Source organism: Ornithodoros turicata, chromosome 2 (genome assembly GCF_037126465.1).
Source record: "Ornithodoros turicata isolate Travis chromosome 2, ASM3712646v1, whole genome shotgun sequence".
Taxonomy (NCBI): Eukaryota; Metazoa; Arthropoda; class Arachnida; order Ixodida; family Argasidae; genus Ornithodoros; species Ornithodoros turicata.
Genome location: NC_088202.1, coordinates 37066811 through 37094022, shown reverse-complemented (window position 1 = coordinate 37094022; position 27212 = coordinate 37066811). Strand labels below are relative to the sequence as shown.

The window sequence follows — 27212 nt, the reverse complement described above, 5'->3', positions numbered from 1 at the left end:
GTCGCTCTCCGTCGCGATGGTGCCGTGCCTCGTCTTCGGCGCTGACCGTTGCCTGTAGAGTCTTGCTCACTGCAGTCCGTCGCAGTTGCTCGAGTGCCGCTGTCCGTTGCGGCGGTCCCGTGCGCCGTTGTCTACGCTGGCCGTCGCAGTCGTGCTTCTGATTCCGCTGTCCGTCGCGGTGGTTTGGGACCTTGCGGTGTTGTTGAACGTTGTCGGGAGAATCGCACTATACTGCAGTCCGTCGCAGACGTGCTTCCGATTCCGCTGTCCGTCGCGGTGATTGGGGACGTCGCCGTGCTGCTGAACGTTGTCGGGAGAATCGCACTTGCTGCAGTCCGTCGCAGATGCGCTTCCGATTCCGCTGTCCGTCGCGATGCTTCTTCCTACTCAGCTGTCACGGCTCGTCGTCACCAGCAGCCCATACTGCTGTCCTTGGCTGCGGTTATGAGTGACTTGCCTGTCCGCTTCGTGTTGATAATCGCTGCTGCTCCTCTGGCCAAGATGGGGATCCTGCCGGCTGAGCCAGTAAAGGTGATTCTTTTCTCCTCTCACTTGAATCCCCGAGGCTGGCCAGTTGTCGGTGATGATGACGGTTGAGTTGCAGGTACTCGACAGCAGACGATATTCAATAGTTGGTAACAGGTTGGTTGGTTTTCGTTCCCCAGATGTCCTCCTTTCGCGCTATTCAAACGAACACTCAGCAAAAATATAACAAAACAACACCCCTCGCACAACCGTTAGCTCGACTGACCCAACGTCTTCGAACTCAAAATTTATTACCTCTTCTCGTCGGCTACGGACATGTGCGAGGCGCGGCTCACAGAAACCCGATCCTGCGTGTCTTGGAGTCGGAATCTGGTGACTGCTTCCAGACCACGTGTGTGGGAGGAACAACGATAAAACCTCACGGTGGCCTGTCGTTTTCCGCGAAGTGCGGGAAGAAGTAAACACAAAAATAATGAGCCATTCGGTCGCAGAGGAAGCTTTCACTTTACAGCATAGCACCGCACTGACAGGGGTTTACGACACTGGCAACTTCCATGCTCACACGCAATGACGCCCTGGGCAACATGACGAAAACGGTGTTAAACAAACAAACAAAAGCCGCACACACGGGCGCGCACACACACACAGGACGAGGACGTGATCAGGGCAGCACCCTGAGGACGTTTTCCGCATGAGTCGCGCTCCAAAGAAACACATCCAGCAAAGAGATGCTCTAACGCGTTGCAGATTTGTGACACGTTGAAAGTACCACATCGATTTCTTAAAGGTATAACACCGTAAAAGTTATGCGTGTTGGAGTGTGGGAGGATAAAAGCCACACCCTAGTATCAATGTTCTTTCTGTTGACATAGCCTACAGTAATAAAGCACTTGCAGACTGTTGCATAACTTAGAGGAGGACGATGGGCGACCCGGTGCATGGGATTGCGATGAGCGCGCGGCTCCTGGCTCGAGTTGGGATTCTGAGACTTGTGGATTAAACCTTGTTGGGCTCGGTCACCTGGAGCTTCGGTCTGTCTGACTCATTTACGTAACACATTTTGGTACCGAAACCCGGGATTCGCACCGCTCTTCGATGACAAGCGAAGCACTCGACGGCCTACTGCGTACTCGGGCAGGAACCCGCCACGGGGTCACCCATGCCACCGAACATCTCGCCGTACTTCTGTCTCGACCGGTAAAAGCCAAGGCAGCAATTGAAGCAGACCTCCGATGCCTGATTGCCGGGAAGGCAGCCCTTGCGAAGCTGGATGCCCAGGTCATGGGTTTGATAAGTGCTGAGAGATTCTATGACGAACTGCAAGGTATACTGGAGCAAGAATGGCAAGTGGAGCTGGCCATTTCGAAAGCGAGAAGCGCACTCCGTTTTGCTCTCTTGCCTACCTTGCCTGCTGAGACGTTCACTGTGTGGTCAGCTGGTCAGCTCGAAAGTCAGGTCTCGGCCAGCCAGCCTCCGGCTTCTCCAGCTGGAGCAATTGAAGGTCAATCAAATTGAAAGAGAGTGCCACAATTCAAGAACGCTCGATGTCACGCCATCCGCGCCAGTCGGACCTCAAAGCAAATATTGAGGCATCTTTCGAGGAATGGCGATGGCAGCGTACGAACAGCACGAACACAGAACACCAGGAAACCGCTGAGAGTCAGTGTGATGCAAAAGTATTGCCAGAGGACTGCAACCTCAGTGAGCGACCAGGGAAAGACTGCACTGACTGCAAGGATTTGCTAGTTCAAACCAGTTTGTCGGAAGGCCTACCTCCCGTCTACACGAGCAACATGGCAGAAAAATCGTCAAACTCCGAATGTGATTCGCACGACGTCCTGCAAAGTCACCAACGATCTTCGCAGATATTCGCTGAAAGAGAAATAATCCCTCCAGTTCATTTTGAAGCCAGCTTGAAGATGGGGAGAATGTCGTCGAACGTCGGCAGCGGAATCAATGCTCAACCGCAACCGGCGGAGGACCTTGACAGCGCTTTAGAAGCCACACCTTTGCCCACAGTCGTGCACACGGGTAAGCAGACACCCGCATCGGTCTCCTTTATGACACTCAGCGACCCAGCGGCAGCAGCCGCAGACCACAGACGGTTCGCCAAGGACTACTGTACAGCACACCACACCCTGTGCCGCACCGCGAGGATGTTTCGGATGTTTTGGGGTCTTCACGTCAGACGACGATGCCAATCTTCGTAAACCCAGACCGTGAGGACACCTGCCTTGATCGACCACGTCCCCACCTGACGTCACTTGGACACTGCACGGATATGATCGCCGCCAACGCGGTCACCCTGTCGGCGCGGGAGTGTGTTGCATAACTTAGAGGAGAACGATGGGCGACCCTGCGCATGGGATTGCGATGAGCGCGCGGCTCCTGTATAATTCATCATGGAGTCTGGCAGGAGCTGCCGTGGAAAATATCTTAACGATATGTTATCACTGCGCAGTTCTAAACCGTCCAGAAGAAGGGGCCGTTGGCCTAGAGTGGGGTGACATTAGAATAGAAGAATCATCAGAATAGAAATAGAAAATGGAAATGTAAGTCGCACTGGTGCCACCAGCTGTGCCATGACGCTTGATGTGTGAAAGCATCGAACCCTGGCTCGAGTTGGGATTCTGGGACTTGTGGATTAAACCTTGTTGGGGTTGGTCACCTGGAGCTTCGGTCTGTCATTTACGTAACACACACACACGTTGCGAACATGACATCGGCGAGAAAGTGTATAAACGACGCTGCTGGAATGTCCCAGCAATCGAGAGGTTATCTTAATCGTTGCAGACAGGTGGCACAACAGATGACAAACAAGCGATGGTCGGTGCGGATGAAGTTATTATACGCAACCACAATCGACGACCGAACACCGACAAAAGCACAATGATCACCTGTGCGAGGACATGTACTGCTGCCTTTCAAATAACATGACACACGCTCTCTATGTACACTTTTTTAGCGACCATATCAACCACTCGTCGTAGAGCTTTTCATTAACAAATACAGAGGTAGGCCCAACCGCCGATTACAAACACCCTGATCCGCAACCACCTGCAGCAGCGCCAGCGCTGCCTGAACTTCTCTTCTGTTAACAGCTTCATAATAAAAAACAAACGGGAGCCCTCTCCTTCGCAGTCCTGTCGTCTGCTACTTTCTCCCTTCCCTCAACCATCTCGTGACAATGTGAATAATGCGCATGCGTCGTGGTCAACCCTTTGGAAAGAGCTTCACAGCCGGAGAGATCACGTGATCGATTTAAACCCGACGTCACTAAACCAATGGTTTAAGTTGGCTGGTGAATAGGGGTAACTAAGTTTAAGTTTTAAATGAGGCCCGTTATCTGAGCACACCAGTATTTGAAGGGTTCTTCTCGAGTGAGTAGTGCTGAGAGGAAGAGGAATGTACATTAGAGAAGATTTATTATGCTTATATTAAGATTATTATGCTGAATGTTGAAGTTGAACTGAACGACTGTTTCTTCTTGCGCCGGTAATGCTGTCGTAGGTCGCGAGGTCGAATATCGTGGTTGACCCGGGGAACACATCCGCGTTTCTCGCAAGGCTCCGCGCTACTGTGTCACGGATTTGCACCATTCCAGACTCGATGAAACCTCAGGAGTCACGCTTTCGTTGCCATTGGACTCCAGATATCCACGTAGGTTATCGTTCGTCGAGACGCCCTCAGAAGAATCTTACTACGACGGCCCGTACCGTGTCATAGCACGATACCCGAAATGGTATTGTCGTTTCGTCAGTCGTAGTGAGGATACAGTTTCCGTGGACTGCATTAAACCAGCTGACCTGGAATTTCCGTCCCCTTGCGACCTTCACCCAGCATAGACATCTCGACGAGGAGACCCTCACCAAACCACCATTCACCTCATAGACTCCGTCCCCAGCTCTAGCGTCCCCCAAGAGAGTTAGCTGGTGCCACCGGCAACGTCATTACAGAGCATTATTGCCCTCCAGGACTTTCAAAGACACATTGAGGAGGATGGAGAGTAATGGCCGCAAAGAAGGCGACATAGTTGCTGCCCGCGACATCGCCCCGAGCAACCACCATGAGAAGGAGTCAGTTCGTTTTACACACTGTCATGGTCATTAAAGCACTGACTCTGGTCGTTCAGTCCGAACAGAAGGATTAAGGTACGTTCATACTACATGAGTGAACGCCGCGAAAGTCGCGAACAACGGAAATGCCAGAGAACCTGTCACGTTCACACAGCAATCCGTGAATCCCGCGGACGCCGCGAAGGTGTCGTAAGTCGCGACGCAAGGGTTGAGATTGCTTCTACTTGTGCTGGGAGCGCCGCGAAAGTCGCGAGTCTGGCCCAATCAGCGCGCTTCATGAGCCAGAATGCTGGGAAGGACGAGCAGTGCCGTGGACAACAAACATGGCGGAGGCGTAACCTGGTCTATGGAATCATAATCAAGGCTCTAAGGTAGCGCTAAATGTTATACGACAGCAAACGTAAGAGGAGCAGAAACGTAGATGTGAAGACCGCATCATAGCAGCTGCTGAGAGAAGACGAGGAAGTAAATATTTGTCGGCTGTGTGGAGACATGTGTAGATGCATGCAGTCTGCTGCTCGCAGCGGGCATCGCTTTTCCGGTTGCTGTATAAAACGCAATAAATACGTGTTTTGCAATTGTTATTATGATTGCCCGTGTTTTCAAAAGGTCTAGAAAAGATAACTGAAACACGTTTCAATGATTTTTTATTCAAGGACACCATTTTGATAGATGCTAAGCACGGCTTCCGTAAAAGCAAATCAACTGAGACCGCGCTTATTGTTCTCAAGGAAACGATCATTCGAAACCCTGAAAGAAAGGTGCTCACACTTGCCGTCTACATTGATCTTTCTAAGGCATTCGACTGCCTGTGCCATTATACTCTCTTAGATAAATTGCATCATTACGGTTTCCGAGGTATTTGTTTTTCTTTCCTAAGGTCCTATCTAACAAACAGATACCAGTACGTTGTAATAAATGGCCATTTATCTTGTCCTATGACACAAAAAACAGGCGTACCACAAGGAAGTGTGCTAGGACCACTTTTTGTTTAATATCTACATAAACGATATAACAACCGTCAGCCAAATACCAATATATATCATTTATGCGGATGACACGACTCTGCTGTTTAGTTCCACGAATGCAGATGAGTTAATCAATAAGGCAAACTCTATCCTAGGAAAAATAGCTGACTGGAGCCACGCGAACGGATTAAAAATAAATAACACAAAGACTAAAGCAATGATATTTCATACTAAAAATAAAATTGTTGAAACAAACACCTGCATCAGCCTGAATAACAGCCCCATCGAAATCGTACACTCATTTAAAGTTCTAGGTGTTTATTTTACTCATGACTTAACCTGGAACACTCACGTCAACCATCTGATCTCTCAATTGTCCAAAGTCATTCGCATTACGGCACGATGCTGCTTCTTCCTGCCACAAAGCATCAAAAAACTAATCAATTTGGTAATGTTACATATCAACACTTCCTAAAAACGACTTCAGAATTAGAAGAATTCAGTCGTATCATCTGCCTCCGTGGTAACGATAAATGGAATATGCCGTTCTTTCGCACAAATTACGCAAATCAATCACTTCGTCATAATTTACCGCAGTTTCTCAATGAACAACTCAACATCAGTGCTGCTCTAAACATACGTACTAAAAAGATCTTCGAACTTTCTTTGTTAGGAAATAGTAATGTTATTTTTCACCACCACCAGTTATTGCACATTGTTATTTATTTCCCACGCTTGATTGTTATTTTTAGTCTCTGTGTATAATATGTGACATGCTGTATGCTGCTGAAACTTTGGGCGGCAGAGCCTCGTCAAGTTACTTCCGGTAACTTTCAGCTGTGCTGTCCCATCATGTAATGTGGTAAACCAATAAATTGAATTGAATCGAATTTATTATATCAATATTATACGTATAACACGTGCGGAGCTTGGGTACAGTTCGAAGAATGAAACAGATCAGTTTTTGAATCGGAGCACAGTGTGAACGAGAGGGTCGCGAAAGCTGTAAAAGCGGTGAATGAGTTCCCGGCGTTCGCGGTTTTCTCTCATGAAGTGTGAACATAGCTGTACTTGTCATGGTCTACCGCGCAACAAAGAGCAACGTATTACAATTTGTAAGAAAAGCTAGAAACCCCAATGTACATGACTACCAACGTAATGTTGAAAAGCTTTCATTGTTGGCGACCGGCTATCACATTGACAGCATATCACCAGACAGCTATTCATGAGCATATATGAACATATTTCTGAGCAGTGATATCATTGCGTTTTATAATTCAATCGCCTTGCCTACAATTATCTGCCTCCAAATTATAAGCTTCCACACTCCTGCGCAATAACGGAGATTAAACACTGAAATACGGTGTCAATTCCTTTGTGGCTATAGATATGTCCACCAACTGCGTGAAGTGAGTCGGACAACAATTTACAATGTTGTGCAACTATTTATGAATAACATAAATCATGCTACGGTGAAAAGAAAAGCTATGAATGTCACTCGCCTATCTACATGTCGTACTGAATGAAGGTCCACGTAGTTCTTCCTCGGATTTGCGCGTAAAATGGGAAAGCATGTTGTGAAAAACAAGGTGGAAACCAGAACTATCCAAGTCAAGAATAGTATTTGTAATCTATTGCAAAATTTTTTGGCTCTACGTCGCGAGACAACTGTGATCATGAGCGACGCCACAGTGTCGGTCTGTGGATCCATTTCGCCCACCTCAGGGTTCGTTAAAGTACGCCGACAGCTCTGCACACGGACACAACATTTAACGTCCCTCGCAGAAGACCGCATCTCAAAGTTACTTGTACCCTGCCACGAAGTTGCTGGTGTCCTCAGCCAGGTTTGAACTCGCAACCTTGTGATCAGTAAGGGAGAACCTGCTTGATCTTCCCCTCAAGGCACTACACGAACTAGTATCTTACATCTGGGTCATTCTACAGCTGATGATCCAATCGTGCCGCTCGACCATCTCTGATATATCTTTAAAGGGACCGAAAAGTGAAAAATAACCCCCATATTTTTACCCACTGTCGTGCACAACATCGTTGTTTGATAAGACACAGAAAGCATTACTTCTCAATTCGACATATTTTTTACGTATAAATAGTTTGAAGATTGCCGGAACATGGACGGTGCTGCCAGCGAACGGCGAAAAAGAGCAACTTGGGTTTCGGGTCCAGGGCTCCCAGGGATTGGTCAACCCTTACCACGTGAGAGTTAATTTTGTAGAGAACAAAGTTGACGCACATTATCTTACAGCTAAACGCCATCTTAAAAATGACGCTCACTTCCATAGCTTTTACGTTAATAAAGCATTCAGCTACGAGCTACGATCCGCCGCGCCATCTGCAAGGCCATCTGTGTTATCGCGTTTATTGTTTACGTCGTGGGTGGTCATGTTGGTTGCGCGAAGCAGAAACCAGAAAGTATAAGTGAATGACATGTTCGTGGCTGTTGTGTCGATTATTCGAGAGACCTACATATGCCCGGTGTAGTTTTGGTGTTCGGGGATGCAAAAATCATGTTCGTTCACCATCGGCGGCGGGCGTTTTCTACCACAAGGTTCTACAGGAGAGTGCACGAAAACGAATGTGGTTCGAAACACTCGGCTATTAGATGTAGCAATCGTGTCGTGTGTGCTGAGCTCATTTTGCTGCCGATGACTACGAAGATGCCGTAGACGGCGAATTGCGAAGACGTCCGAAGCACACTGATGTTCAGTAACTAGTGATTTTGCTTCACCGAGGTGACGAGTTCAACACAACGTCTTAGGTATGTACAGGCGCCACACATGTATAAATTATAATATAGCGATGACGTATTCCATTTACCTTATGTTATCCTACTTGTCCCGTACTCAACATTGTCAACATCAACAAATTTAATTTTAGGGGCCTTCCAGTGTTGAAGTGGCGCAAGACTGCTTCGTGTGTGTGTGATCCAGGCACTCAAGTTGACATGACAGAAATAGCTGAAAGCAGGTATGGAAAGTCTACAGATGGAAGCACTAGATTTGTTACGTGTTGCAGACTTTGTGACATTTTTTGGAGTCTTTGGACAGGTGTAGAACATTAGTATGACGTCAACAATAGGAGAAGAAACCGATGAGAGCTACTAGCTTGTTTGAAGGGTACAAGAATACTTCCTGTTGAGATGTAGTTATGACTAAGGAACGCTAATTAATTTTCTAGAGATGCATCCTCTACACTTGAATGCCCAATGAAACAGCAAAAGTTCATTGTCTTTGAAGCCCCACTACTGGAATCGTTCAATGTGTGTCAGAGCTGCAGTGAGCCATGCAAGGTTACCACGTCATATTGGTCCTAAATTTGCAGAGTTCCCCTATCTCGGACGCAACTGTCATTTCTCTTTATTGCTCTTCCGATCCCACCTTCTCAGAGGTTAATGTGGTTCACCATACACTGCATGGGCACTGCCTTTTTCTACTCATGCTTTCGGTTTCTTGTTGTGTTGAATAAATCTTCACTTGAGTTTGCAGCCATCACGCTGGCTACTGTGTTTGCCCCTCATCTATATTGATGTGCCAACAACCTACCAACAACAACCAAACAACCTTGCCTAGTCCTACTTTTGGATGGAAACTACACGATGTGGTAACATCCACATATATAAAGTTTTAGTCGAAGGAGATTTGCTGTGAAAGATAGATGCTGTTTTTGAACAACCTTCATTGTACATTTCTTTTGTCTCACTTAGCATGCCTGAAGAAATGTTCTCATCTTCATCGAGATGACAGGTCATTGTTTGATCTGCAGCATTATTGTTCCTGTAATCTTTTCACCAAGAGAGAATACAACAGTGAACAAATGGTAAAATATAACTAGCTTGTTAAATTCAAAAGCGAAAGAAGAAACTGTTTATACTTCTCTTGTTTATTTCGTTGCAGGTTTTACAGCTCTATCAAGTACGTCGAAACATTAGAGGGCAGGAAGCCCTACTCTGTTTCCTAAATCTCTGGACAATAAAAAAGAAAGATATAGTTTGAGTTGTGACAAAATGTTGCTTCTGCTCTTATATTATATTTCAATTAAATGTTACGATGCCTTTGTCATGCACACTGAAGCCAATTGCAGTTTACGGGGCTGTTAAAAGTACTTTATCAAAGTACATCTCAATTACAGTAACAGAGAACTTATGCAATGAATTATTTAGCTATTTTGGAGTATTATGAACACCAATGGTGCATGGTTAACTTTGAACCCAGATCAAGGGTTAATAATACCTGAAGTCAGCCCTCAAGTTCTCCTTTACAAATGTTAGTTGGTGACGAGATAATGAATCAGTTACAAGTACTCCGTTTAGCAAAACAGAGTTAATTAAGTGTAAATCCCAATATTGGTTCAAATATTAATTGACATTTGGAAACGTGGTCACTAAGAAGTATACTAAAAGGTTCTGAACACAGTTCAGCTGAATGACACTGATTAAAATTATCTTACTTACTCCTCATATATACAATTGAGACATGAGTATAACCTACAAATACATCTATGCCCACAGGTTACTCAACCCTCCAGAAACAAACTAGTAATTATAATATGCTGTGACAGCAAAGAAGAAGCAATGAGAAAAACTTGCAGCAAGCAAGAAATGAAAATATGCTGACATCAACATTTCTACAAGTCTGCGCAGTGAGGGGAAAGCATCCCTAATAGCATGCACGACGCAGATCGAGATCCAGTGGAGTACTTTATATTGTATTTTCTCGGAGCACCCCATATCCTTCTTGTGAATGGCCGACAGGTGGTATAACGGAATTTCCTGCAGAAATAAGGGTTTTACGTCCAGTTTGCCGTTCAAGTAGCGCGTAAAGACCACACGGCGCTGCCGTGTATGTTGCCATGCTCTTCGGTTTCTCGGATGTATGTAAAAGACACTTGCAGTACTTCGGTGTCAAGGCACAGTATTTCGAAATATTCGTTAGTTCTGATGCAGTTGTCTGTCTGCTTTTCACACGCATTCTCTACCTCCCGGCAGCAAAAACCGTAATATCCATCCGTAGTATCCGTCGGTTCGCATTTCACACATGAACACCTGCACGACGAAAAAACAACGCTTGTTTCGGCTTACACAAGTGTTTCTCCCTGATACATGGAAATTTCACAAAGCAGTCCATGTTCACGGCACGGTGAGCTACTGCTGAGGACGAATGTGACTCCGATTAATTTCTGGACGAGGAATCTTCTGCTGCGAAGAACACACTTTCCAGCACGCCAACGCACGAACAGCAGTTCTGTGTGAACGACAGTTATCGAATGTGGAATTCCAGCGCACTCAGTTTCAAGAGGCTCGACATTCTCGACGTAGAAAGTGGTCACAAATGCCCACTGCTATTTTCGTTCTCGCCGGATTAGCGCCCGGAAGTGCGCGTATTACATGCGTCCTCGACAGATGGCGCGGGGTCATGCAATTGTTGACAGACTGCTCGGTTTCCTACTAGGTCCCTGGACATGTAATCATGGAAAATTCGATTACACAAAAACTACTGCGATTTCAGCGGAGTTCTTAGATATTTGAACTCTTGAAGGTTCAAACTTTTCGCTGAACATAAAGTTTCGATAGGTTTATATTCACTTTTCGGTCCCTTTAAAAAATGCGTGTAACGGACCTACGCAAATGAATAAGTAGGCGTGGATGTCCCAGGTCGAAATATATTTTGTCGAAAGCTTGGAATCGCATAATAGACTAGCGCTTAGTCAGAAAAAGACACACTTTTTCGCCCCCAGTGTGCGAAGATGTGACACTGACAGCTGTATCATCTGCGCGCAATGAGGCGCAATGTTTTCACGGTTATGTTCACCAAACACACATAGACATCTGTTTTCATGCTTCAAAGAGCGACAACCGACCTTTATGAGCAGTAAAGTATGTCGAGAATGCGAGTCACTGCAACTTCATGGGAATATTTTTGCCGCACAGGACACTCCGACGGATGCGCACTCATTTCACGTACAAACGCCTCAATCCATTCCCGCCGCTTTCCCTCCTCGATATCGCGTTGTCTCCCCTCCTGGTATTTTCGCCTTCTTTTATTCGCGGCACGTGCTACTTGTGCTTCACTTCATGTAAGGCGCCGCTCACGAGCAGCGGCACCGCGCTGCGCTTTTCACTCTCGCTCTGTGAGCACTTGCTGTGCGCACAGACGTGATGCTGTGCGCACTTTACGTAGCCGCGCCATCGTGAGGAGTCTGGTACGATAGGCCAAAAATTTGGCCGACCACTCTCATCTCATACAAAGAAAGAAGATAGCGACAAGCGCACAGCTGTGTTGCAATTGACTACCGCGCTGGCCAGTGGCGGTGCTGCAGATGGTGTGGTGCTATGTTTTTGTAACATGATTGGTGGCATCCACTGTACCACATGATGTTGTGATATCACAGCGCGGTGACGTCGTTTCCTTTCTGCTACGCTCGCCCGCAAACGCGGCGAAACGTTCCTGATACAGCTATTGCTGAATAAGTCGACGTCACAGTTTCGCCATTTATTTGCTCGTGTTTTGTCGGATAAACCGTGCAAACATAATGTAATTTTTCTGTCATTAAAGGTATATGTAGCGCTGTATCCTGCATAACTTACGCTTCCATGGGTTGCTGAAAGGGTCAAGGTTTATGTCATTTTACTAATTTACTACCTACCTAACATATGCGAAACGCATCTCCCTCTCTCTCACACTCTCTAATGCTGCGCGCAAAAAGACGTGACGACTTCTTTGTTTATCTACTATTTTTACGCCTACCCTTTCCAACTCCCGGGTCGAAGTAAGCACGGTTCGCAGTGAAACACCATCTCCAGCACTGCGGGGGGAGGCTAGCCCGAAGGAAACTTGGGCGTGCGTCTTAGGCCCATTTCACACTAACGTTTCTGTCGTCCGTTTGCTTCTAAAATAGCACCTAACAGCAATCGGGCCCCCTGGGTTCCAGTGAGTCCGGTTTGGCTCCGTGAAGGGCACAGACGAGAAGACGTTAGCGTATCCTTGCGCGCATTTTGAACACGCAGCCTATACAGTGATCTGGTAACTCAAGCCGTGTGCGTGGAAGTACATCAGCGAGAGTAATGATCGACCCGTCTCCCGTCCCGAGTGACGACGACGAATTGTCAAGGAAAGTCACCACTCCTCCTCCCCACCCCACACACATACACAGACACGAGGAAACGCCCCCGGGTACATCAAGCACTTTGCTCAGATTCGCTGGCAAGTCGCTCGCGGAAGCACAGTAGAACATATGTTACCCCTTCCCGCTCCCGACAAGAACTGAAGCTTGTCAGTGTCTACAAATGGATCCGATAAATGGTACTGACTTTGCATGGCTGTCACAGCGCAAAGAAACTCTGACAGGGACAACACAGGATGGGAACACAAACACGCCACCGAACTAGCAACTCTGATTTTATTCTGCAACAGATGTCTTTTTTAATTGCCACGCTGTAAAGTTAATGCACAAACAATCCGTGAAGATACAGTGCCTAATCGCACCTGAGGTAATCAGCTCCTTCCTGTATCAGGTGTAGCGACGGAGCGACGATGCAGTTCCCAGGTTCGTGTTGCCCGGTAAGGGGGCCACGTGACCTGACTGGGTGCTTTGCAAACGAGGTGTGGTGTTCCCTCAGCCTTACATTAGTACAAGGTTCAGTCTGTCGTTGGGGTGAGAAAGCGCATAATCGTCACAGCACAGCGCGTAAAAAAAAGCATACGCTGCAGACTAAAATAACAATTCCTAGTTCAGCGGTGTGCTTATATTCGCACCCTCTTCTGTCCCTGTTAAGATTTTTGGAACTTTTGATACCCCTACTATCTATTGCAGTCATCGTGTTGTGTCTTCCTCTGTGTGTGTCCCTGTCTTTTTGCTGCATAATATCTACAATGTCACGTTACGAACTACCCCAACTATCAATTGCAGTCATCGTGTTGTGTCTTCCTCTATGTGTGTCCCTGTCTTTGTGCTGCATAATATCTACAATGTCACGTTACCAACTACCCCAAATATCAATTGCAGTCATCGTGTTGTGTCTTCCTCTATGTGTGCCCCTCTCTTTATGCTGCATAATATCTACAATGTCACGTTACCAACTACCCCAACTATCAAATGCAGTCATCGTGTTGTGTCTTCCTCTATGTGTGCCCCTGTCTTTATGCTGCATAATATCTACAATGTCACGTTACCAACTACCCCAACTATCAAATGCAGTCATCGTGTTGTGTCTTCCTCTATGTGTGTCCCTGTCTTTATGCTGCATAATGTCTACAATGTCACGTTACCAACTACCCCAACTATCAATTGCAGTCATCGTGTTGTGTCTTCCTCTATGTGTGTCCCTGTCTTTTTGCTGCATAATATCTACAATATCACGTTACCAACTACCCCAACCACCAATTGCAGTCATCGTGTTGTGTCTTCCTCTATGTGTGTCCCTGTCTTTATGCTGCATAATATGTACAATCTGACGTTACAAACTACCCCAACTGTCAATCGCAGTCATCGTGTTGTGTCTTCCTCTATGTGTGTCCCTGTCTTTATGCTGCATAATATCGACAATGTCACGTTACCAACTACCCCAACTATCAAATGCAGTCATCGTGTTGTGTCTTCCTCTATGTGTGTCCCTGTCTTTATGCTGCATAATGTCTACAATGTCACGTTACCAACTACCCCAACTATCAAATGTAGTCATCGTGTTGTGTCTTCCTCTATGTGTGTCCCTGTCTTTATGCTGCATAATGTCTACAATGTCACGTTACCAACTACCCCAACTACCAATTGCAGTCATCGTGTTGTGTCTTCCTCTATGTGTGTCCCTGTCTTTATGCTGCATAATGTCTACAATGTCACGTTACCAACTACCCCAACTATCAATTGCAGTCATCGTGTTGTGTCTTCCTCTATGTGTGTCCCTGTCTTTTTGCTGCATAATATCTACAATATCACGTTACCAACTACCCCAACCACCAATTGCAGTCATCGTGTTGTGTCTTCTTCTATGTGTGTCCCTGTCTTTTTGCTGCATAATATCTACAATGTCACGTTACCAACTACCCCAACTATCAATCGCAGTCATCGTGTTGTGTCTTCCTCTATGTGTGTCCCTGTCTTTATGCTGCATAATATGTACAATCTGACGTTACAAACTACCCCAACTGTCAATCGCAGTCATCGTGTTGTGTCTTCCTCTATGTGTGTCCCTGTCTTTATGCTGCATAATATCGACAATGTCACGTTACCAACTACCCCAACTATCAAATGCAGTCATCGTGTTGTGTCTTCCTCTATGTGTGTCCCTGTCTTTATGCTGCATAATGTCTACAATGTCACGTTACCAACTACCCCAACTATCAAATGTAGTCATCGTGTTGTGTCTTCCTCTATGTGTGTCCCTGTCTTTATGCTGCATAATGTCTACAATGTCACGTTACCAACTACCCCAACTACCAATTGCAGTCATCGTGTTGTGTCTTCCTCTATGTGTGTCCCTGTCTTTTTGCTGCATAATATCTACAATATCACGTTACCAACTACCCCAACCACCAATTGCAGTCATCGTGTTGTGTCTTCCTCTATGTGTGTCCCTGTCTTTTTGCTGCATAATATCTACAATGTCACGTTACCAACTGCCCCAACTATCAAATGCAGTCATCGTGTTGTGTCTTCCTCTATGTGTGTCCCTGTCTTTATGCTGCATAATGTCTACAATGTCACGTTACCAACTACCCCAACTATCAAATGCAGTCATCGTGTTGTGTCTTCCTCTATGTGTGCCCCTGTCTTTATGCTGCATAATATCTACAATGTCACGTTACCAACTACCCCAACTATCAAATGCAGTCATCGTGTTGTGTCTTCCTCTATGTGTGTCCCTGTCTTTATGCTGCATAATGTCTACAGTGTCACGTTACCAACTACCCCAACTATCAATTGCAGTCATCGTGTTGTGTCTTCCTCTATGTGTGTCCCTGTCTTTTTGCTGCATAATATCTACAATATCACGTTACCAACTACCCCAACCACCAATTGCAGTCATCGTGTTGTGTCTTCCTCTATGTGTGTCCCTGTCTTTTTGCTACATAATATCTACAATGTCACGTTACCAACTACCCCAACTATCAATCGCAGTCATCGTGTTGTGTCTTCCTCTATGTGTGTCCCTGTCTTTATGCTGCATAATATGTACAATCTGACGTTACAAACTACCCCAACTGTCAATCGCAGTCATCGTGTTGTGTCTTCCTCTATGCGTGTCCCTGTCTTTATGCTGCATAATATCGACAATGTCACGTTACCAACTACCCCAACTATCAATTGCAGTCATCGTGTTGTGTCTTCCTCTATGTGTGTCCCTGTCTTTCTGCTGCATAATATCTACAATATCACGTTACCAACTACCCCAACCACCAATTGCAGTCATCGTGTTGTGTCTTCTTCTATGTGTGTCCCTGACTTTTTGCTGCATAATATCTACAATGTCACGTTACCAACTACCCCAACTATCAATCGCAGTCATCGTGTTGTGTCTTCCTCTATGTGTGTCCCTGTCTTTATGCTGCATAATATGTACAATCTGACGTTACAAACTACCCCAACTGTCAATCGCAGTCATCGTGTTGTGTCTTCCTCTATGGGTGTCCCTGTCTTTATGCTGCATAATATCGACAATGTCACGTTACCAACTACCCCAACTATCAAATGCAGTCATCGTGTTGTGTCTTCCTCTATGTGTGTCCCTGTCTTTATGCTGCATAATGTCTACAATGTCACGTTACCAACTACCCCAACTATCAAATGTAGTCATCGTGTTGTGTCTTCCTCTATGTGTGTCCCTGTCTTTATGCTGCATAATGTCTACAATGTCACGTTACCAACTACCCCAACTATCAATTGCAGTCATCGTGTTGTGTCTTCCTCTATGTGTGTCCCTGTCTTTTTGCTGCATAATATCTACAATGTCACGTTACCAACTACCCCAACTATCAAATGCAGTCATCGTGTTGTGTCTTCCTCTATGTGTGTCCCTGTCTTTATGCTGCATAATGTCTACAATGTCACGTTACCAACTACCCCAACTATCAATTGCAGTCATCGTGTTGTGTCTTCCTCTATGTGTGTCCCTGTCTTTTTGCTGCATAATATCTACAATGTCACGTTACCAACTACCCCAACTATCAAATGCAGTCATCGTGTTGTGTCTTCCTCTATGTGTGCCCCTGTCTTTATGCTGCATAATATCTACAATGTCACGTTACCAACTACCCCAACTATCAAATGCAGTCATCGTGTTGTGTCTTCCTCTATGTGTGTCCCTGTCTTTATGCTGCATAATGTCTACAATGTCACGTTACCAACTACCCCAACTATCAATTGCAGTCATCGTGTTGTGTCTTCCTCTATGTGTGTCCCTGTCTTTTTGCTGCATAATATCTACAATGTCACGTTACCAACTACCCCAACTATCAAATGCAGTCATCGTGTTGTGTCTTCCTCTATGTGTGCCCCTGTCTTTATGCTGCATAATATCTACAATGTCACGTTACCAACTACCCCAACTATCAAATGCAGTCATCGTGTTGTGTCTTCCTCTATGTGTGTCCCTGTCTTTATGCTGCATAATGTCTACAGTGTCACGTTACCAACTACCCCAACTATCAATTGCAGTCATCGTGTTGTGTCTTCCTCTATGTGTGTCCCTGTCTTTTTGCTGCATAATATCTACAATATCACGTTACCAACTACCCCAACCACCAATTGCAGTCATCGTGTTGTGTCTTCCTCTATGTGTGTCCCTGTCTTTTTGCTGCATAATATCTACAATGTCACGTTACCAACTACCCCAACTATCAATCGCAGTTATCGTGTTGTGTCTTCCTCTATGTGTGTCCCTGTCTTTATGCTGCATAATATGTACAATCTGACGTTACAAACTACCCCAACTGTCAATCGCAGTCATCGTGTTGTGTCTTCCTCTATGTGTGTCCCTGTCTTTATGCTGCATAATATCGACAATGTCACGTTACCAACTACCCCAACTATCAATTGCAGTCATCGTGTTGTGTCTTCCTCTGTCTCCCTGCCTTTATGCTGCATAATGTCTACAATGTCACGTTACCAACTACACCAACTATCAATTGCAGTCATCGTGTTGTGTCTTCCTCTGTCTCCCTGCCTTTATGCTGCATAATATCTGCAATGTCGCGTTACCAACTACCCCAACTATCAATTGCAGTCATGGTGTTGTGTCTTCCTCCATGTGTGTCCCTGTCTTTTTGCTGCATAATATGTACAAGGTTTTTGGCGCTGTGAAAGCAATGCAGTGGCGCCTACCATGCCCGCTAAGAATAAAGCCACGCCGCAGTCACAGTGCGCTATTGCAGATGGGGAGCGACGTTGCTTTAGACCAGAGGATTCAAACACACGGCGCCCGGGCCGCATGATGCCCGCACTCAGCTATTCTGTGGTCCGCGATCTCTTATAGCAAAACAGAGCTACCCTGTCAAAAAATTTAGTGAAGGATTAGGAATGCAATGAAAGATGAAAGTCACTGAAAAGGTTAGCCAGCTGTAGGACTCGAACCCACATCTTCTGGATTGCCGGTCCAGGGCTCTACCCAGGGCTCTGTGTATTTGTCCCTTCTATGTTGTTCCAGCTTCAGAACATCAGTTCTTTCATGTTAGGAATGCAAGTCGATTTGCAGGCATTGTTTATACCATTGATCGGCATAGTGCTGACCCTCCTCATGTTAGGCAGTACATACGCTGTTGAGCGTATCTTCTGGCTCATACACCTCAACAAGTTACGGGTATAACAGCATAATCTTCGCGTGAACCTCAGTAAACAAACACTGACTAATGTGAGGATGGCCTCATCTTTATTCTTAGACTAAGTTTACAAGCTTAAACAAGATGGAAATTGATGTTCTGAGGCTGGAACATATAGGAAGGACAAATACATACAAAGCCTCAAGTGCCTAAGAAATTAATGATGAAAGAAGGAAAGCTGGCTAATCTCTTCAGTGACTTCCTCCTTTCATCAAGCTTAAACAAGTTTACAAGCGAAAGACGGTCACGACTGCCCTCCCGTGCTTCCTTCTTGCCTCCGGCCTCTCGACCAGCCTCTAAGGCCACTTTTTCTTTTCAAGTCCAACTTTTTCTTGTCTTTTTTTAAGGACTAGCAAGTCGGCCTGTGGCTGACTAACCTTTCATGGCTTTCTTTTTCAATTAACATTTCCACCGGATATAATACGCGGGAAATGAGAAAGGAGCAGAAAGGCGCAGAGAGAGAGAGAGAGATGGAGAAAAGAAAAGAGGCAGGGACGACAGAGTTATGTACAAGGGCTCATCGCATTTAATTATTTTCCAATTCTCGCTGCTTTCTGTCTGATTCTTTTATTCTTTCCACGTTCAAACTGTATTCAACGGTGACAATACAGTGCGTAAATAGGAGACAATTTCCGTGCTATTGTCATAACCGTTCGCGAAGAACTATACTTGTCGTATTTTGCTTGAATACTCTTTCATATTTTCAGTACCCGATTTGGAAATGCAGCTAGCTTATTTCTTTCTCTTGGTGTGTAGAGTGAGCGTTTTCTACTAACGAATTGTGCACTTCGTCCGGCTCCACAGTTTCCTTCTGTTTTTGGTGGATATTTTTATTTCATGTCGTTTTAGGGTATTTCACGATAACTACTGTCATTTCTTTTACATGATTCCTATACTTCTACGCTTTTTACCAGTCCGCGGAAGACGACGGCTTCAAAGGCGAACTTCAAATATAACTATAACGACTATTACCAATCACGAATCACGGGCCGAAGTGGCCAGCTCGGGTGACTCAGGGTTAGCGCACTGGCCGTGTCACTTCGAGACTGGGAGGTACACGGGTTCGAATGCCGGTGCCGGCTGTGTTGTCTGGGGTTTTTCTGGGTTTTCCTTAGACTTTGTCAGGCATATGTACTCTGTCAGGCAAAACACTCTGGCCTAATAAACGAAATTAAGTCCATCCAATCAAAACTTGAGGACACGAAGGCGAAGCTCAACGACCTGACTGCAAAAGTTGACAGTCTCATGGAAGATGTCTCGACTTTACCGGCTTTCAAAGCAGACATGTGAACTATTCAGGACAGAGTTAAAACATCCGTAGGTATCATATAAAATTTCGCCGATCGTCTGGAGGACTTATTCGCAACGGCGTGGAAGTTGGAAACGGTGTTGGAAACAGGACGCGTACGCCTTTTTTTGTGGCAATTATGAACTGCATAATTGTCACAAAAAAGGTGTACGCCTCCCATTTTCAACAAATTAGGGCAGAGAACGATGCCATTCGATATGATGGTTGGACAACAGGTGAAGTAACCGCCGTTCCGCTGATGGCCTTAGGTTTGCCGTCTGACTCAGCTATTAGGGAACAGGTCAAGGCCTGACAACCTGATTTTTCACGGGATCGACGATCATTGAAACGCAACATGGTCACCAGCAGAGAGTAAGGTCATTAGTTTTTGTTGCGATAACCTTGGGGTAACTTTATCTGACTGAGATATTGAACGTGCTCATCGTCTTGGCAAGTTTCAAAATGCACGTAATCGCCCAATCATTGTCAAGCTTGCGAGCTTTAAAACGAAGCAAACTGTACTTTCCAATGGTTTTGAACTTAAGTCAACGAAGTTCTCTGTTGGCGAAGACTTCTCTCTCAATGTGCGTGTGGCACGTAAACATTTATTGGCTATGAAAAAATGGCTAGGAAGCAAGCGAGCTGGTGAAGATGATGCATAATGTAAAAACCCCGAGCTTGTCCCTTCGTGTTCCCTAGTCTCGGGGTTTTTACATTATGCAGCAACTTATTGGCTTTCGTTAAGGCTCAGGCCAGTCCATTTAAACTGAACTTCAACAAACTGTATATCGATGGAAAGTGCTACCGTTTCGATCCCGATAGCTCAGCGGATGTTGAGTGTAAGCAGTGAAAATACTGGTCTCCCAGATTTCATTCTGATATTCACCAAACTATGTCTCTTTCACCTATATGAGTCCTTCCTACGAACATTCGAAGTGTGCTGCCAAAATCTGCTGACCTAAGTGATTATGTGGAAACACGTGATTTTGATGTAGTTGTTCTCACAGGATCGTGGCTTTAGGAAGGAGTGTCGCTTTTACGTAAAGCAAGCGAAAATAAAGAACTAAATACAGCAAAAATTAAATTATGTCAAACATATTTTTATCGCCAATTTCTTCAAGACGATCCGCCATCCCAGTCAACATGACATCGTAAACCTAACGTTTGCAATCTACAAAGTTAAGGTTTAAAGGGACTATGAAATTTCCCGAACCCCCTTTTCATTTTTTTTTTTTTTTTGTTGCTGGAAACTGTTCTTCCCGCCTAAAAACTAATACGCCAGAAATTTTTCCGGGCGAAATCGCTGCACTCTGTGAGAAGCGCGCGTCTGAAGTGTCTCTTCCGCATTACTCCTCTCCCGCGCGCATTCTGCTGTATATTGAGCAACTGTACGGACTCTTTTCCGACCCGCGTTACGTCACCGGTGTTGTGCAATGGCAACTAATGCTCACCATAAGCAGCTGACCCCGCTGCCGATGGCTCCAGCCAGTCGCATCTCGAAGTTCACAAGGTCTGTGGTCGCGTCTGAGGGGTAAAGCATTACGATTGTCTTGGTCGAAGGCGTTCTGACTTTCGGATAGCACGCTAAAAAGAACAGCCTTTTGTGTGTGAATCGTTTACTGCACTTGCGCTGGCAGGTATGACGTGTGAGCTGCACTTTTTCATCGAATATAATCGTCTTCTGCTCGGCTGCCGTTCACAACAACGAAGCCAAGCATCTCCGTGGCTACGAGGTTTCTGCTGACGAGTTACGGGGCCTCTAGGCAGGGGCGGATTTAAGGGCCTGTCATGGGGGGGGGGGGAGGGTCTTAAGGAAATTTCGTGCTTTGCGGCAGAGCATCATCCAGGAGATAGGGTTTTTACATACGGAACACAGCCGTATGGGCGGGGGCGGTCACCCCCCCCTGCCCCCCTTAAATCCGCCCCTGCCTCTAGGGATTCACCGCAACGTTGTATTGGGTGTATCGTCGTCACTAATGGAAAGTGTCTGGTGGATGCCTGGCGTTGCAGGTACATTTACGCCAGTTGCAGTTATATTTACGCATTGGCAATCTGACAACAAAGCAAGTGTGTTGTGGAGTGCGACTGCGATATTTGGAAGCTGTCTCCCTTTGTTGCTCGATTTGTTTGCACGAGTTACCGCACATGACTGGGTAGCGTAATGTTTTGTTGTACTGTGTTTCCACTCATGTTCTTCGTTATCATTACTATTATTATTCAAAGCAGCTTCGCGCTTTCAAGCGATTCTGATTTACTCTGCATTTCGTGGTCTACAGACGGGACGGGCTGGTTGTATTTCCTTCCGTCAAACAACTTTATTTTCGGCCTTGGAGAGTGGGGAGTTTCATCGCAACAGGCGATACTCTACCCCAGTGCTTGGTGGAATGGGGGGAATAAAATAACGTGCCCCTTTACAATAACGATCGAAGTCCGATGGTGTCCAGAAATGTCAGAAGACCTTTGAGCGCAGAGCGTTGCTGGGCTGGATTGGGCCAGGGACCAAGCAATTTCGGTAGGGGGAAAGGGCTTGTATATGTGTCAAGGATGAGGGCACCAGGCGCAAACAGCTGAAATGTCGGCATTTAGTTCAAATTGTACCATAACTAATATACATAAGACCTAATAACTGTAACATCTACATATACACATTATATGCTACACATGCATAATTTTTATGCATATGTCAAACACAGGATGTATACTGTTTTACACTGTCACACATCTGTATTGGCACCAATGTTACCAGCAAATAAGGGCTAAAGTAGCTGCACAGGCTTTAAAGGATGCCCAGAGCAAGTTGAACTGGTTGAACACAGCAGAGCACCACTGGTATGGTAATGGTTGGTAAGGTTATTTTTGGTAATGTAAAACAAAGTGCAGAGCTGTAGCAGGAACAAAATCTCCTGAGGACAGGGTGCATCAAACTCAGGTTTATTTATTTTAGAGGTGAACTGCAGATCACTTGCTGTAGTTTTTCTGGCATGTTACCCCCGTGAAAGACTTCAGCTGCCGTACACATGGGTCGCCCAGGGTTCAGAGAAGAAAATGAATAACACAGTACGCAACTCCAGTTCGGGTGAATGTAAATGGATGTAGTAGTCCACCTGAGTAATGATTATAAGATAAGGAACAAACGTGGGCACCTGTTAAGCATCCTAGCTTATTCAGGTGTAAACAAGAAAATGTCCCCCTCAATATCATATTTGTGCACATGCTGAAGCAAACTGAAATCAAATAATAAAAAAAGAAGTTGTCAACAACACATAGAGCTCGGATTGTAGGCAAGACAATGCTTCAAAGAGGAATCTGGAAGGAGTCTGCACAACATTGGTCTACTGTGAATAGTGGGTTGCAGTGATCATGCTGTCTCACCTCGGGGGTTTCAGGCTCCGCTGAGAGAGTTACCTGTAAACATGAACATGAAAGCAGATGAGTGAAGAGAAAAGAACGGATACATACGTTCAATATATTACATCAATATTCTGCTAAAGTATGGTGTCTAAGATCATGCTAAACGAAGTCTGTTTTTATCAACAGTGTACCACCTGAGTTTACTGACTAGATTCGGTAACTTCTAGTTTGTCTCCCTCTTGTGTGCCGTAATCGGCCGCAAAATTCCAAGTCACGCAGATGAGAATTAACCCATTTACGCATTCCTGAAATATGTGATAGCATTTGGACCACACGGACTGAGATATGTGAGTTAGTCCCAATAACAAAAAGCAGTCACACTTTTGAGCCGTTTAGGTGGATGTTCTTTCCCCGGTGAGTACATGTATTGTGATGGTGCTACACCTTGATTCAAACGACACTGAGCTCGTTATCCAGTACGTTGAAGAGATTCAGCGTGGCCTTCGTGATCGCAATCATGCAAATGTTCGCTACAAACACGAGCAGTCGATGGCACCGCACCGTCTTTAAATTCCGGCGGTCCGATTGCTTCGTGGCATCAAAAGCTGTCCGTCTCGTCACTGGGAAGCATATGACATTGGATGCCCGGCGAATACTGACGTGAATTAGGGCAACCAACCATCCAACATCGTCTCGGCATGTCGGCGAAAAGCACAGGATGCAACTGCGATATACTGCGACGATCGCCCGGAAGCTGGCGTCATGGAGATTTCCACTCCCGATGAGCGCATACGCGGGATCCTACGACGCATGCTCCTGGAGGGACCGCGACACGTCACGATGACGTGTCTCGGACCGGCCGTGGTCCCGCCAAGTTGCTCGCTGTGTTTCCGTGCGGCAGGTTGCCACAGCGCGGCGCCAGCAGTACTCCCCTCGCCGCTTCATTTAAATTCGCTCCCGAGAATACTCCTCGCATGACGCAGGTAAAATTTTGGTTCTAGACTCAGAAAAAAGTTGTCTTTCTGATGAAAGCGAGAAAAGAATCATTTCATAGTCCCTTTAATTAATGATAGCTGACAACGTCGATTTGATGTCGGAAAATGACGCCCCGAAATCAGGTTATATTAACACTGACCAGCTAACAGATATTCAACGTAATTCACGTGCGGGTTAAACATAGATGCAACGTACCGTAACGTCGAACAGAGATGAAAATTTCCAGCAACAAAGTAACGTTAGTTTTGCAGTGCCATGAAGCATGAAATGGCGGAGAAACAGTGCAACACGCACTGATGCACATCATAACACAAGAGTAAGCCAGTCGCACGCTTTTTCAACAAAATAAGACATCATCAAGCCGTCAATTCGCAGCTGCCCACAGCCGCTGACGCACGCTGATCCAGCACGCAGACGCAAGACGCAGATGCGCTAGCAAGACAGTAAGAAGCATGGAGGAAGGAAACCTAAGGAGCGAGTGTGTCTCGCCGAACGGGACGGCGGAGGCCGGGGAGGGGTTCCCCGGCAGCCATGTTCGTTGGTCAAGCAAGCCTCCTCTCTCACCTGTACGTCTCCTCGCCCGCATACATGTGATATTGTAAACATTGGCGCCGCGCCGGCCGCCCTTCAATCGCTTGCGTTGCAACAAGGCCATCTCCGTTGTCTCGTTTCGAGTGTCCGGTTGAAGCAGCGAACCGAAAGTGCATGCAGTCTCGCCAGCATGCCGAGCTGTTTCGTACCCGGCTGCAAGAATCACTCAGGTCGAAGACTGGAAGGTGTCACTTTTCACAGGTGAGTGACATTTGCTTGAAACCGCAGAAAATGCGGGCCTTTAAGTAACCGCATCGTTTCTCGTGTAGGATCCCGAAAAATCAGCAGCGTCGTGCGGCCTGGCTTCAAGCCTTAGGCTACCCTCCCGACCGTGAGCCGTCAAAGTACAGCTCCATATGTTCTTTGCACTTTCGAGAAGAGCATATTGACCGACCCTCGTTGAGCTCTGTTCGTTTGCGAGACGATGCCGTTCCGACTGTCGCCTATCAGTCAGAAGTAAGGACAAGAGTTTCGTGTTAACAATGCATGAAGTTCACATCTAACGCCGCTATACTTTCAGCCCGTCACACCGTCACGCAGCCACTCAGCATCGCCGTATCCGGCATCAGCATCGAGCTCTGCTCCATGCTCAGCGTCTGGTTCTGAAACTGTGGACATCGGCCAGGTAGGAACGCAGCAAGACACGGAAATAACCATATCGGTATTATCAATCAAGCTGTGTGCAACATATGGCTTTCCTGTTTTGTAGATGTGGTCAAGGTCATGAATGAGCCGTTAGTAGGTCGTGAAGAATTGGTAACACTTGCAATAGCAATACAGGGTGTCAGCCTTTTTTGAAAAACAGAGCGCTTCACAAACAGAACAATGAAGAAAACCACATGCCATGTTTGCAGTAGTTGTTACAAGGTGCTCTTTGATTTTCGTTTACTATCCTCTTCGTGCGGTGTTGCTTTTCAAATAAGAGCACACACCATGTAATATGCACGCGGGTAATGGGAGATTATAGTGTCTCCTAACGAAAAAAAATATTTTTGACTACAAGATGCTTCTGATTATCTGCAAGGCTCAAATCGGGCACCCAAAGTATACCTTTGATTACTTTCAATGGTGTCAATATGACTCCTGGTCGAGTTTTTAACTTTCAGCCAACAACAGCTTCTCCCCCCAGCCCCGTTCCCCATCAAGCAGTTCTGCCTATGCACGTGGAGCACAGCAGCATTCAGGCATGCATAATGTGGCAGCTGTAACTTATCACTGTGCCACATGCCAAAAACTAGAGTCACTAAATAAGCTACGCTTCGCTAAGCGTAGCTTATTTAGTGACTCTACCAAAAACTACCCAGAGCACATCAACCATTTTTCTTACCATTTATCTTTAGTTTTCTTCGAACAAATGTTAATACATAGGAACATAATTTTACATTTGCAGGTACCTACTGATCCCCTCTGGGAATATGCAGTGGTGGGAACTGAGCCATCAACAAGCGTTGAAAAAGTGGTAATGCTTGGGGCATATTGCAGGCGTGGATTTAGGGAGGGGACTGCCTCCCCCCCCCAATACGGCTGTGTTGCCTGTGTAAAAACTGCTGGATGATACTGTGCCACAAAGCACACAATCTCTTTAAGACGGACCCCCCCCCCCCCCCATGACGGACTCTTCAATTCGCCCCTGGACATATGTGGGTACAAGGAACGGATAATGGGAGGAGATTCTAATACGTACACACCAGTTGTGCAGCCACCATCGAAGTAAGGGGCCAGACCCCTTTACCTGCCCTACCCCCACCAATATGTATGATATGCACTTTCTCATTAAACTTCCACGATTTGCATGGGTTAGCCTAGCAGATATAGACGGGCTGAGTTAAGTGCACACCAACATCTGCTTGTGGTTATACCACTGGTACACATACTCTCTAGGTATACGACAATGTTAAAGGTCAGCTATGCCGATATCCCAAATAGTCGAAACGGTTGTGATATTCTGAAAGCCCACATCCAGCTCTTCCCAAAATACACCTTCATTCTCCCAGTTCGGTACAGTACCATGTCAAAAAAATAGGTAATTCATTCCGAAACACACATGGGCGCAGCCATTTTTATGACGTAGATGCACCCGAACGGGCATTGTGACGTGTACGCGCCTTCGTACTTGTCAGTGGATTTCAGCTACGGCTTCTCGCGGCTTCACGTATCTGTGCTTGAAGATGGCGGACAGCCGGGTTCCACCGTTCCGCGATAAGTAAACAGTGCAGCAGCTGCGAACTCATTCGCGAACCAACCTCTGTGCGATGTTGTGACTGGGATTCGTCGTTTGTGTTTTGTGAGCACGTACAATTTGTATCAAGTCGCGTCTGCGTTTGCCCCTTTACAGCACTTGCCCATTGTAGAGACTGACGTTTCGACAGCCGTGTCAGCAAGAAAATGCCGACAGCGTTTTATTACTGCAGGAAAATTGTGCTATGTATTTGAGAAACCGCATACTGCTATGGGACAAGTTTTACGTACGATTTATAAATGTGCAACAGCGTCGACGATGGTATGTAACGACGAAAGACGTAAAACGAAATACAAATCACATTTTAAACTTTTTGTGGGATTCTGTGCATTTTCCAGAAGCTTTCTTTGAATCACACACTCCCATGTCACGCTGCGTTGTGTGGTACGC

At 45.9% G+C, this 27212-nt stretch overlaps 1 protein-coding gene and 1 long non-coding RNA gene across 2 annotated transcripts in view; both read left to right on the top strand.

Moving 5' to 3' along the window:
- LOC135383369 (uncharacterized) overlaps positions 1–27212 on the top strand; it is a 96859-nt gene that overhangs the window by 42402 nt on the left and 27245 nt on the right. The window lies entirely within an intron of this gene.
- Positions 24620–26376, top strand: LOC135383367 (THAP domain-containing protein 1-like). The gene is made up of 4 exons (XM_064612852.1): positions 24620–24784; positions 24853–25039; positions 25104–25208; positions 25974–26376. Exons 1-4 carry the CDS (start codon positions 24714–24716, stop codon positions 26136–26138), a joined length of 528 nt encoding a protein of 175 aa, XP_064468922.1. The 5' UTR covers positions 24620–24713; the 3' UTR covers positions 26139–26376.